The 12,751-nt window shown below is 51.5% G+C and overlaps 4 protein-coding genes across 4 annotated transcripts; 3 read left to right on the top strand and 1 right to left on the bottom strand.

The window, feature by feature from the left end:
* Window positions 1-2,779: 2,779 nt before the first annotated feature.
* BO70DRAFT_364011 (MFS transporter) lies at window positions 2,780-4,773 on the top strand. Its single transcript, XM_025543703.1, has 2 exons — window positions 2,780-3,970; window positions 4,018-4,773. Exons 1-2 carry the CDS (start codon window positions 2,852-2,854, stop codon window positions 4,588-4,590), a joined length of 1,692 nt encoding a protein of 563 aa, XP_025397413.1. The 5' UTR covers window positions 2,780-2,851; the 3' UTR covers window positions 4,591-4,773.
* Window positions 4,774-5,354: 581 nt separating this feature from the next.
* Window positions 5,355-7,095, top strand: BO70DRAFT_295757 (serine-type carboxypeptidase F; the record flags this gene model as incomplete). Its single annotated transcript, XM_025539520.1, has 5 exons — window positions 5,355-5,436; window positions 5,500-5,645; window positions 5,692-6,112; window positions 6,184-6,861; window positions 6,995-7,095. 5 exons carry the CDS (start codon window positions 5,355-5,357, stop codon window positions 7,093-7,095), a joined length of 1,428 nt encoding a protein of 475 aa, XP_025397412.1.
* A 3,430-nt stretch (window positions 7,096-10,525) lies between these two features.
* On the top strand, window positions 10,526-11,204 carry BO70DRAFT_354383 (extracellular guanyl-specific ribonuclease RntA; the record flags this gene model as incomplete). Its single annotated transcript, XM_025541862.1, has 2 exons — window positions 10,526-10,529; window positions 10,807-11,204. 2 exons carry the CDS (start codon window positions 10,526-10,528, stop codon window positions 11,202-11,204), a joined length of 402 nt encoding a protein of 133 aa, XP_025397411.1.
* A 254-nt stretch (window positions 11,205-11,458) lies between these two features.
* Window positions 11,459-12,731, bottom strand: BO70DRAFT_364009 (cutinase family protein). The gene is made up of 3 exons (XM_025543702.1): window positions 12,385-12,731; window positions 12,017-12,234; window positions 11,459-11,881 (listed from the first exon to the last, which is right to left on the bottom strand). The coding sequence occupies exons 1-3, from the start codon at window positions 12,562-12,564 to the stop codon at window positions 11,515-11,517; spliced, it is 765 nt and encodes a 254-aa protein (XP_025397410.1). The 5' UTR covers window positions 12,565-12,731; the 3' UTR covers window positions 11,459-11,514.
* Window positions 12,732-12,751: the final 20 nt, after the last annotated feature.

The following is a 12,751-nucleotide window of genomic DNA, read 5'->3' as shown; positions in this document are numbered from 1 at the left end:
ACGCTCCAAACTCCACATCCATCTCAGATAATCAACTTTGTCCATCTTTCAGCATTGCTGATAAACATAACGTCCCTGCTCTGACAACAGGATCCAATGCACGCCCGCAACAAGATCGCTGGCGATCTGTTTAGGCACACGAATTCCCAGCCTGTCTGAGGGTAAAATGCATGTCAGAGAGCTGAGAAAACCGCAGTTGATCAAAACCGGGATGGCTATCCGTGCAATCGCACACTGGGAGTTGCGCCAGCGGAGCTATATTTCACTGCCAGGCGGCTCAATGTCAGGACCAGGTCATGAATTCTCTACCCGTGTTATATCTTGCTTGGATATCTTCATCAGGATCAAGCAGGAAATTAGACCCCGCAGCTAGAACGTTGCCGAGAGACCCTTTTAATCAAGGGGATGTATCTTTGTTATCTGACAGTCTGTCAGGTTTTCGAGGATAGGGGCATTCCTTATGAGCTTCATGTCATGCATTAGCTTCATAACCCCATGCCTGTGGTGCTTTTGTAGGTGTGAGTTCTCCTTATACTAAGGCTACCAGCTTCCGTTCGTAAAATATGCCTTCTCTGTCTTCTTCTTCATCATCGTCTGTAAATAGCTTGTGATATGGGGAAGGGTTCTATATTTTCGAAAGACATTGTGGGGTATTGTTGTACTATGGTAGAGCTTGTGTGCCACAACCTGAACCATAATAGGAAGGATGCCGACAAGCAATCGCTAGGCCGCTCCGACGCGGAATCAAACCCACGCTGATCTACCAATGTTGATCAATATTATCGGGATCAACACGCAGGTGGTTGACAGACCTCAGCTATGCAGGTGGAACAGGCGAGAAGAAACGAGATATGCGACTATTTGCTAGCTGGATATTTATGGCTGAGGAGGAAGAAACAGGCAGACCGTGCGGTCGCTAGTACGTGACCAGGGAAAGGCTCTCCTGCGTCAGGCGCTTAACCCAAATAGGCCAGCGGTCCACCGGTCCATCTGGATAGGAGCGATTTGGAGATAGAAGTTATTCCCTTCCACTTGACTTCCTTTAACCAGAATACTGACCAGATATCATGATATTGGGGTGTTGGACTTGACCCAGGAAGGGATGAAGACATAGTCCGATCTGACAAGTGTGTAATACATACGGAGTACTCTCCGGCAATGGACTTGTGGAAGTAACTGAAACAACTCGTCTCAGAATCGAACTGATGAAGCCAATAAAGCTGGTGAACCTTTGTGTACGGATAATGGTGTTGAAACATAGGGTAGGTGAGATGACAGCACAGGGGACAGCAACAGGCGTGATCTGATTACATAGCATGGCGTTCGGCAAGAACAGTAGATTTGATTCATGGAACTTATTATTAAATGCATGCAAACTTCACCTGACAGGACTGTCGGACTCCTTCTAAATAGCAGGCATGACATTGAACAGGCTGTGAACATTGCCCCTGCCTGTTACACCACCCTCTCTTATTTCATCCTCCGTCATGCAAATGATGCAGTGGTCAACCCGTATGCAATTGAGTCAAGTTGCGCTTCCTCTTCAGGGTACCGTGCAATACGGGATAGTACCTATATTACGTGGAGACCTGATCAAGGGTCAGAAACCTTACCCGTAAGGCATCCAACTTTCTGACCCTTCCGCAACTTTTTCTGAACCCGCCGCAACTGGGACCCCCAACTGGGACCCCACCCGCACGCCATTATTCTGCTTGCTAACCCCACGCCTCCTCCGCTAACCCCACATCCTGGGTGTACCACCGGCAAAATCACCGCCGACCGCCTCTCCCCCGATCTCCGCTTTCTGAATGTATATTCAGGCCAGATATATCATCGCAAACAGATTGCAGATCGCTGGCTGCTTTCTTCGAATCCGACTCCGCCTTCCATCCACCAACTTGAACGAAATGGCCTTCTCATAAATCAGATCTCTCTCTCACTTTGATGTCCACTGTCACCCATAACCAGTATGCAATTCGCTTTACACCCAACATTCCAGCTACCACGGTGTCGGGTGGTGAAACAGCTCCCCCTCACCACGCGTCCGGGATTTAATGGCGACACCGGCATCTCCGATAGATCGCTCGGGACGCCTGATCTTCAAAGCGGAGGCTGAATGCGGTACTACTGCCCAAATCTCACTGCGTTTGACAGATGGTGGCTTACACGTCTCGGCTGAATTAGAAATCTGCGGTCACTGGACGATGAGATACGAGACTTTTCGACACCACTGGAACGTTCTTACTACCTCTGGAGACCTGAGCGTGAAGACTCATCCGTATCCCTTCTTACTCATCGTTCGTATCGGATGCGTTGTCGATCTCGTCTTCTGCCTGGCTTGTGATAGGACGATGGTAATCCACGTAGTGTGACCTCAGTAAAGCTCCTGCATGCAGATCTTGGCGCCGGTGACCATTCGTCGTGCACAGGAGGTTTCTCTGACAAACTTCGGGAGGAACCACGGTCTGTCGTCTTGGGAGCTGGCGATGATGGCGAGGCTGAAGCTGTCGGCATTTCTAATCAGAGCCGCCAGAAATGATGGATCAACCGGAGATAAGCCTATGCCAGCCAATCAGGGGCCCGCTAGCCGGAGCTGGCCTTAAATCCGGCGTCAGGCCGGCAGCTTTGACTAATGCGGCCGTTGGCCAGATACAATGGCATCAACCGTGAAGGGCTGTCTGGTCGATTAGAAATTCTGGGCATTCTCGGCCTTCTTCGGGTTTCCTTTTGCTGATCACTAATTGTACTTCTTCTTCGGTATAAAGTATCGGCGACATGTCAGCTCTTGCGACTGTCGACCATTCTTCAATCTATCAACTCCACCATCCTGCCTCTTACGGCCTTTGTTTCGATGGAAAACCTCCTCCGTGATGCCCCGGTCGGGCAGTTGCTTCGTCTGTTGACACGAAATCGGGTTTTCCAGTACCCTGAAGAGCGGTCTGACTTTACTCTGCCGGTCGAGTACACAGTGGCTTTAGCAAACCACAAACCCAAGCCACACTCATCCGCTAACAGTACCCTGGTGCCTCGAGATATTGAATCATCCAGTGCCCTGGATGACCTGGAAAAGGCTACACCTGAAGAAGATCTGGCAATCAGGAAAGAGACCTCTATTGCCCCCAAAGAAGATAAGCATGGCCACATCCTCGTGGATTGGTACACGACGGATGATGCAGCAAACCCTCAGAACTGGACCCAGACCAAAAAGGCTTTCGTTTCGTTCATCATTTTCATCTACACCTTCATTGTCTATACTGGCTCGGCGATCTACACGTCCTCTGAGGAAGGTGTCACCACTGCCTTTGGGGTTTCGATCACGACTGCCTCTTTAGGCCTGTCTCTATACGTGCTGGGATATGGCGTTGGTCCTCTTGTGTTCTCACCGCTGTCCGAAATCCCCTCGATTGGTCGGTCACCAGTGTACTCCATAACCATGTTCCTCTTTGTTATCATCTCCATCCCTCTACCGTTGGTGAACAACCTTGGTGGTCTTCTTGTTCTGCGATTCCTCCAAGGGTTTTTTGGTAGCCCCTGCCTGGCAACCGGCGGTGCCACCATGCAAGATATGTACTCGCTTCTCTACCTCCCATATGCTCTCAGTGTGTGGGTGATAGCGGCATATTGCGGGCCTGCTCTTGGCCCCCTCATCTCTGGTTTTGCAGTGTCGAACATGGGCTGGCGGTGGTCACTGTGGGAGATCTTGTGGGGCGCTGGACCAGTCTTCATCGTGATGTTCCTCCTGCTCCCGGAGACTGCAGCTCCTACCATCCTCCACCACCGTGCCCATCGTCTTCGGAAGCGAGTTGGGACTGATCGCTTCCTGTCTCAATCGGAAATTGACCAGAAGGAGCTCAAGCCTCTCGCCATTGCCATCGCAGCCATAATCAAGCCAATCGAGATCACAATCAAGGACCCCGCAGTCCTGTTCGTGCAAGTATACACAGCGATCGTCTACGGGATCTACTACTCTGTATGCCAATCCCGCCTCTACCATTTCACCGTAACTAACCCTCCCAGTTCTTCGAAGTCTTTGACCTCGTCTACCCCCCGATGTACGGCTTCACGCTCGGCACAATCGGCCTCGTCTTCCTCTGCATTCTGGTAGCATGCTTTCTTGCCGTCCTGTCCTACTTCGCCTACCTGAGCTACTACCTCATCCCGCGTCTCCTAAAAGGCCAATCCACCTCCCAGGAAAGCCGTCTCGTCCCAGCTCTAATCGCCTGCTTCGGACCCCCAATCGGGCTATTCCTCTTCGGCTGGACTGCAAGGCCATCAATCCACTGGATCGTGCCCACGATCGGCATCACTATCTATGCTGGCTCGGCCTTCGTGGTCCTGCAGTGTGTGTTCGTGTATGTCCCCATGTCGTACCCGATGTACGCTGCGTCACTATTTGCTGCGAACGACTTCTTCCGGTCTGCGATGGCCTGTGGGTCTGTTTTGTACGCGAGGCCCATGTTCAATAACCTGGGTATTGGGAAGGGGATCAGTCTGCTGGGTGGACTGAGTGTCATTGGCGTTATTGGCATCTTCGTGCTGTATTGGTATGGATCGGTCCTGAGAGCGAAGTCAAAGTTTGCTATTTCCTAGTGGACGATGACTTGAATTGGAACGGCGGTAGAAGGGTGGCCCCTGAGACAAAGGATTTGGGGTTTGAAAACGAGTCATGTTTACATGAATTAATATTTAATACCTGTCATGTCGACAACATATGGGCCTGGATGTTGGTCCTGATTGTCTCATATTTGTTTGAAAATCCTCTCAACAGAAAAGCACTTTATGATTTAGAATGGAATTGAATTCTAGGAACATGTCAAAGCTGCCTAACCTGACATTGGCGGCTTGGCCACTGCTTATATTCACAAGCTACAGCATCCACATGAAGAAATCTATCTAACCGACCCAACCAAATGCTGTTTCAGCCAACTGTCTTCACCGGCATTTAACTTCCACTACCGCACACTACCGTTTATCGCTCCTCGGAACAAATCTAGGGTCCAACCCGGATGATGTCAATGTTTCAAGCCCTAACATGAGCTGAAACACGGCTCCCATCCCTTGACGATCATCAATATCACGAATATCCTCACATTCTTACAGGCAGTACACACCCGCACACCTCCCTTGCAGAACAAACAGTTACACTGCCTCATGCGGCTACCCTTGAATCTGCTGATCCTGATGAGCCCCACTATATCTCCACCCCATCGATCATTCACTTCCTGTCCATCGCAGCAGCGCACGGAAATTTCTTTTAAACGAGAGCTCCATGCAAATATTCCGAATCCTTTCTTCGGCCTGATACTCCCGTTTCCCATTCCACGCCGCAGACAGTGACAAGTTTGGCAACTAGGATGCGGTTCTTGTTTCTGTGCAGCATGCTGCTGCTGGGGACTGTCAAAGCGCAGTTTCCCTATCTTAATAATAAGACTCGCGGTATTTACTCCTCACTGTTGTTTTGTTTTCTGTTCCTGGACGCCATTAACATCACATATCCAGACTTCTTGGTCAATGGCAGCGCGATTCCCAACGTCACCTGGGACATCGGCGAGTCCTATGCGGGCTACCTAGCCAAAGACGTCGTCGAGTCCACGAGTCTATACTTCTGGTTCTTCCCGTCGTCCAACCCCAAAGCATCCGATGAGGTAAGGATCTAATCACCCTGCAAAATGAAACCCCGTTGACCAGCAGATCACCATCTGGCTGAACGGCGGCCCCGGCTGTAGCTCGCTGATGGGCCTCATGCTCGAAAACGGCCCCTTCCTTTGGCAACCCGGCACGTATCAGCCCGTCCCCAACCCGTTCTCGTGGACCAACCTCACCAACGTGATATACGTGGATCAGCCGGGTGGAACGGGGTTCTCGCTCGGTCCGTCCAGTGTTGTGTCTGAGTTCGACGTGGCGCGACAGTTCATGAGCTTCTGGAGACGATTCATCAAGACGTTTGATTTGCAGGGCCGGAAGATCTATCTCACGGGGGAGAGCTACGCGGGGCAGTACATCCCGTATATTGCATCGGCGATGCTGGATAAGAAGGATGAGACGTATTTCAATGTTGCGGGGGTGCAGATCAATGATCCATATATCAACGAGATGAATATTCTCCGAGACGGTATCCCCCTTCCCCCTTCTCCCCAACTCCCTAACCACTTCAACCCCTCATCTCACTAACCCTCCCTTTAGTCCCCGCCCTCGCCGCAGTCAACCACCACACCTCCCTCTTCCCCTTCAACAACACCTTCAAAACCGCCCTCACCACCCTGGCCGACGACTGCGGCTACACCTCCCTCCTGCACGCCTCCCTCCAATACCCGCAAAACGCGCGTCTCCCGCCCGTCCCGACGGACCCAGGCTGCTCCATCCACACACTGGTCACCACCGCCATCAGCGAAATAAACCCCTGCTTCAACCCGTACCACATCCTCTCCTCATGCCCAACCCCCTGGAACCCCGTGGGCGGGCCCATCGTCGGCGCCGGCCCCACAAACTACTTCAACCGCAGCGACGTGCAAAAAGCCATCAACGCCTACCCGACCGACTTCTTCGTCTGCAAGACAGGCATCTTCCCCACGCCGAACGGGCTGGACACATCCCCGCCTAGCTCGCTGGGTCCGCTGGCCAGCGTTATCGAGAGGACGAATAATACGATCATCGCGCACGGGTCGTTGGATTTCGAGCTCCTGGTGAATGGCACCCTGATGAGTATTCAGAATATGACCTGGAATGGAAGACAAGGGTTTGAGAGACGGCCCACGGAGGGGTTGTTTGTTCCGTATAGGGCGGGCGCGGGGGGTGGGACCTTGGGCACGGCGCATACGGAGCGTGGGTTGACGTTTTCGGAGGTGTTCATGTCCGGGCATGGTATGTTTCTCTTCTCCCTCTACTTCTTTCTTTCCTTTTCTTTTTTTTTTTCTCCTCATCTTCATCATTCTACCTCGCGCCTACTTTGCGCCGTGGGAAGTTCAGAATTGTTGCTAACGTACCATCTGTATAGAAATCCCCCAATACGTCCCCGGCGCGGCCTACCGACAGCTGGAGTTCCTGCTGGGCAGGATCGACAGTCTCTCCAAGGAAGCGAAGGATTTCACTGCTTGAATAACGGGAGAGATTTAGATTTGATGAATAATAATGACTACTAATCATGATTTTTAATTTTGATTCTGTTATGGAATGAGTAATAGCACAGGCATGCAATTCTACCTAATGTTCAACTTTGTCTCATGCATCCATCCAACCGGACATATAGATAGTAATGATGTGTAGAAGGTATAAGCATAGTGGATGCTACGCTGTAATCCACAAGTAAACATAGCTGCCTGATCCTTAGCTATATACATAATATAAACATCCATCCATTCCCCACACACCACCCAGTCAACTACGCTTACTGGGCCACAGAGCCTGCCCCTGTCATGTAGATGCATATCCTAATGCACCGTTATAAACAGTAGATGCATATTCTAACGCAGTGTCATAACACCAGGCCCCATCTAGCGACCCACGGCCACAGTCTTCAGTCAAAACCCTGCATCATTCATGCATTATTGTATCAACTGCCGACCTCATACATACATACATCCATACATCCATACTGTGGACCTTTACCCGGGACTCGCCTTTCAGGTATTCAGTCCCTGCATGACTGCTAACTTGATACCTGATTAGGAGGGGGACCATCTCGGTGTATATGAGAGTGATGAATGCGGAATCTGAGGAGGTGATCGTTTATTCTTTGATAGTATACGTTCCGGGATCCTCTGATTGATGACGTTGGCAATAGGTCAGACATATACAAAGACATACCTCTCGGGTCATGAGATGATCGGCTGTCCTGCAAGGTTATGTTATTCTCTCCTGCCATATAGGAATCAGTGAAAATTAAGCTCGTGGTATCTGATCCTGGCCTCGGTGAAAGACATGTGAGAATTTCCCTTTACTGTTCTGTCCATACAACACCACTACACTATTTGGGAAGATACTATATATCCCAAACACCGAAATTAAACAGTTTATCCCTCCCTGCACAACATTCCTCTGCACAGATTCTCAAACCCAAATTCCTCCTGAAAACCATGCTTCCATTTCTAGACATCGTCCACTCTCCCAAAGGTCCACGGCCAGAACCCAAGACAGCACTATATTTGACATCAATCGGTTCAATGATAATAGATCTCCCAATAGGCAGAATACTCTCCCCCTTTACTCACACATCCCACGATCCCACTAATTCAAATCCTCATAAACAAAACAGCCAGCCCCCCCCCTCCCGGGCGGCATTTATCTTTATCCGAAGGATCTGACCCCGGTGACGGTTGTGGGACTATCTCATGGTGGGTCCCCCTCCCCCTCCCCCCTCTCGACCCACGAAAATAGAGTAGAGGTTAATTATATACCCGGTCTGGCCAGGCCAGGTGTTACTTCGTGCTGTGTACCGAATTGTGAAGAAACCCTATGAAGCTTGAAGAAAGATGGACGGATGGATGGATGGTATCATACTGGAGGCGGGGGATCAAGTACAATGGAGGAAGTGAGTGAGTGAATAGTTGCGTAAGTACTGCACTGCATTGTTATTATCTACATGTATATTTAAGTTATGCCGTGCATTATGCCATGCCCCGTTGTCGGGAGTCCGAATCGGTAGCGGAATCGGGTACCGTAGGTAAGTAACATTGGCATTGCATTGTTGGGCATGTTTGACTCCTATCTACGGAGTACCTTATCCCCTTTTGTTGTATTATAGTATACAGTTTATGAGCGATGGTATCTATGAAAGTGAAGTCATCAGAAAGAAAGAAAGCAGTTGCCTGCCCTACCGTGCAATATAGCAAGCGCTCTGGGACACTCGACGCCGTACTCTTTCTTCCCCATAACCCAGCCCCCACATATCCCATCCCGTCCCTTTGCCTCCACAACATATACGACTTTTATATGCAGAAGCCTCGACGACCTCGGCTCTGCTGCTGAAATCGTCATCATCAGGATCAACACCACCTCCGGGTTTAGAAAAGAAAAAGGAAAATCCCGCTTCTCAGCTGGTAGTAAGCACAGTGATGTGTCCCTGTACTTATGTATCGGACGGACCCCGACCGGACATCCCCTCCCATCCCATCCCAGCCCATTTCCCATTCCAGCTCGCCGAATCCGAATCCTCCTGAGTCGGACTTCCGGGAATAATCGCTATTTACGGTGCACTCCATCCATGACCGTGGAAGAAAGAACAGCAAACCAAACCCTGTTGCAGACAGACAGTCAGTTAGCCAGCCAGCCATACGGGAGAGTGTCAACCCATAGATAATATCGAACATCGAATTTACAGCTGCCGCCTCGAGTCAGTCCGAGAAGATAGATAGATAGTGGTGGCGGTATGCGGTGGAGGGCCGGCCCGGCCGGTGGCGGAATCCGTCGGTAGCCGAGCCGAAACCGGCTGTGGGGTGGTGGAGCATCATGCTCATGCTCACCCATCATATTCATCACATTCATCACATTCATTAGACCGATGGGGAGGGGGACACGGACGGCAGGGCGGGGGGGGGACGAGTCAAGTCGAGTTCGAACCGATTCCTTCAAGCGCCCATCATCAATCCAGTGCCGTTGTCGGAACCGAGCACGCCGCGACGATCCTCAGCAGGATCTGTGGGTTTTAGATGAAGCTTTTACGTACCGTATACCCCAGGTCATCCGGATGCGATCTAGCGTTCAGGCAACCAGAATTGACCACATATATATCTGAGGAATTAAGGATCCAGTGGGTAGTTGGCAGGTGTCGGGAGTGACCAAGGAAAGCGAAGTATAGGGACACGGGTGGCTTGAATAGTGAATATTCAGGATTGTTGTTGGCCCACACACCCGCCCATCTACCGAGGTACTTAGTTACTATCTGGTTAATTAGTTACTATCTACTGATTAGTGGGTGGATGGGTGGGCCAACCATCCTTCAAGGCTCCAAGCTTGAAATATAAATTATACTATGCTTGATATCCATCCGGACAAACATAGATAGATAATCGCTATCTATCCAACCACCCTGCACCGTGCACCTCCCCGGGTATCCCGATTGGCGCAGGCCCCCTGATCTAGCGTATATCCGCAGGGTCGAATCGGAGGGCTGGTTTCTCGCATGACTCTGCACACCACCGCACGTATAGTACTCTACTACTCGACCGCTACGAACTCCGTACTAGAACTGCATGAATGCCATTCTCCCCGAATCCCGACGCCTTCTCCGATCGCGTGGGGCGATCGCCGGGACCTGCAGCAGGGTGGCCAAGGAAGCTGCCAATGTGAAGGTGTGTTTTCTTCACGATGTAACGTTGTTGTGTCGGTAGAGCGTTTGGGTGGGGTAGCAGTGGTGATAAGATTGTGCAGTAAGCTGGGTAGACACGGAGGATTGGATGGGAGATTGGATGGGAGGATGCTGGGATCGTATGACGGGTCTGGGTGTAGTTACGGTATACACGGTTGTTGGAGTTGTGTGCCGGATGCACCGGTAGGGTAGTGCCTATCACACTATCTGACGAGGTACTAAATGAGTGAGTGAGGGGGGTTTGGGGGGGGGGGGGGCGCAGATGGTAAGGTAAGAGGTGAGGTATATAAACACCTCGCACTCCCAGCAATTAACCCATTATCCACCACCACCCATTCATCCACAGCCTCAAGCCAACGAGTCTACCTCTACCTCCACCTCCACCCGTCACCATGTTCTTCTCCAAGGTACCCCCCCCCCCTCAATCTCTCACTCCCAATCCCCTCGAACCTCAACCTCAACCTCAACCTCAACCTCAACTTCAAAACTAACCATACACCCAGTTCACCCCCCTCGCCACCCTCCTCCTCGCCCCCTGGCCCTCTCCACCCCCACCCCCGCCAAGCGCGACTGCGCCTACGTTTGCGGCGATAACTGCTACACGACCGAGGCTGTGGCCGCCGCGCAAGCCGATGGCTGGAAGCTCTGGGAGGAGTGGAAGACGGTCGGCAAGGACGAGTACCCCCACCGGTACGAGGACTACGAGGGCTTCGACTTCACCGTTGGCGGCTACTACGTCGAGTTCCCCATCCTCTACGACGGGGAGATCTTCACTGGAGCGACTGGCCCCGGTGCCGACCGCGTTATCTTCAACTACAAGGATGAGCTGGCCGGTGTGATTACCCACACTGGTGCGGAGGGTGATGACTTTGTCAGCTGTGAGGGTGACGTTTTTGCTTAGATTTGAGAGAAAGGGGGGTTGGGGTGATGGTGGAAAAGCGTGGTTGTGTCGTTAGTTGGTTTCTTGAGTATATGTATATATCGAGACGGAGAAAGGAAGGTTGAATAGTAGTCCATGATACCAAGTGCAGTATATCAAACTAAGAGCAACTCGACTATATTCAATCAATTGTAATAGGATAAACCAGATCCGAAACAAGAAGTGAAAAACTAAGCACATATACAATCAACAAACCGAAAGTAATATCCTCCTCTGCCCCATCCACTCTATTCATCCCCCACAACCCCCAAATCTCTCTCTAACCCATCATCTAAAACAATCCCGACAACGCACTCAACGGGTTACTCGCAGACGACGACGACGCAGCGGCCGAAGAAGTCGAAGACCCCGAGCTGGAGCCCGAGTACGACGAATCCTGGACCTTCTCCGCCAAGAAACTGGCCGCGTCGCCCGCATCCAAGCCGTAGGTCAAGTGCGCGGCGTCAACGATGAGGGTACCATCGCAGACCAGATCGCCCGCGGCGCAGTACACCTTAACGTCGTCCTTGGGGTAGTTGGGGATCTGGCCCTTGTCTTGCACGTTGCGGGTGAAGCCGAAGAGCACCACTCCGACGATCTGGTCGCGGACTGTGGAGCTGACTTCTTGGACGGCGTTGTCGATGACCGCGCTACCTTGACTATTGTTTTTTTCAGGTTCGTTAGTTTGTGGGCCTGTTGGTGGGTGTGGGGGTGGTGTGGGTTTCTTTTGCTTGGAAGGAGGATGGGGTAGGGTGAGGTGAGAGGTGAGAGGGAGAGGAAGGAGAGGGGCGTACCTATATCCACCAGCCACGATCTTCGTGTCCGGACACTTACTGTTCGCGTCATCGAACATCTGCTTCGCGGCGTCGATGGACCCGGGGTCCGTGTTCTGGGGCAGCGCGTTCTGCATCAGTCCCGCGGAGTACTGGCCGCCGACACCCTGGCAGGCGACCTTGTCGGAGCCGAGCTTGGTCTTCAGGCTGGAGCAGAGGGGGGGTCCGATGACGGAGCCCTATCTTTCTTAGTATTTTCTTGTCTTATTTGATTCTGGTATCGAGTGTGGTGGGTGGTTGTTGAGGAGCATTGTGCGTGCGTGTATAATGTGTGTGTGTGTGTGTGTGTGTGTGTGTGTGTGTGTGTGTGTATGTGTATATGAACTCACCATGTTACCCAACTCAGTCGAACCCCTCGCGAAGATCAAAGTGACCTCCTTGCAGGACCCGGACTCCAGATCATTGGAGTTGATATCAAACTGCCGAGTGTGGAGGGACGCGTCACCCATGGGGGAGGCCACAGCCAGTGTAGCCAGCGCGCCGACGAGGAGGGACTTGACGGGGGCCATTGTGTAGTATGGTATGTATTTAATCTGCGCAGCAGAGTTCAAACAAAGAGGGAAAAAGTGAAAGAGAGAGAGAGAGAGAGAGAGTTAAACGAACAAAAGAGTGAACAGAGCGATTGAAGGATCCTAGCCTCTGTCTTCCTCAATCCACCCCCGATGCCAACGCCGGTATATATACCCTCAGCCAGTC

The sequence above is a fragment of the Aspergillus heteromorphus genome, assembly GCF_003184545.1.
Source record: "Aspergillus heteromorphus CBS 117.55 chromosome Unknown BO70scaffold_21, whole genome shotgun sequence".
Lineage (NCBI taxonomy): Eukaryota > Fungi > Ascomycota > Eurotiomycetes > Eurotiales > Aspergillaceae > Aspergillus > Aspergillus heteromorphus.
This window is presented reverse-complemented; position numbering and strand designations above follow the sequence as displayed.

What these genes read in the sequence shown, in the direction of transcription:
- BO70DRAFT_364011 (XM_025543703.1), top strand. Translation starts at nt 2,852, where the DNA reads ATGGAAAACCTCCTCCGTGATGCCCCGGTCGGGCAGTTGCTTCGTCTG. An exon ending in TCTACGGGATCTACTACTCT is followed by an intron (nt 3,971 to 4,017) that starts GTATGCCAATCC and finishes TAACCCTCCCAG; the next exon opens with TTCTTCGAAGTCTTTGACCT.
- BO70DRAFT_364009 (XM_025543702.1), bottom strand. Translation starts at nt 12,564, where the DNA reads ATGGCCCCCGTCAAGTCCCTCCTCGTCGGCGCGCTGGCTACACTGGCT. An exon ending in CGACTGAGTTGGGTAACATG is followed by an intron (nt 12,235 to 12,384) that starts GTGAGTTCATAT and finishes TAAGAAAGATAG; the next exon opens with GGCTCCGTCATCGGACCCCC. An exon ending in ATCGTGGCTGGTGGATATAG is followed by an intron (nt 11,882 to 12,016) that starts GTACGCCCCTCT and finishes AAAAAACAATAG; the next exon opens with TCAAGGTAGCGCGGTCATCG.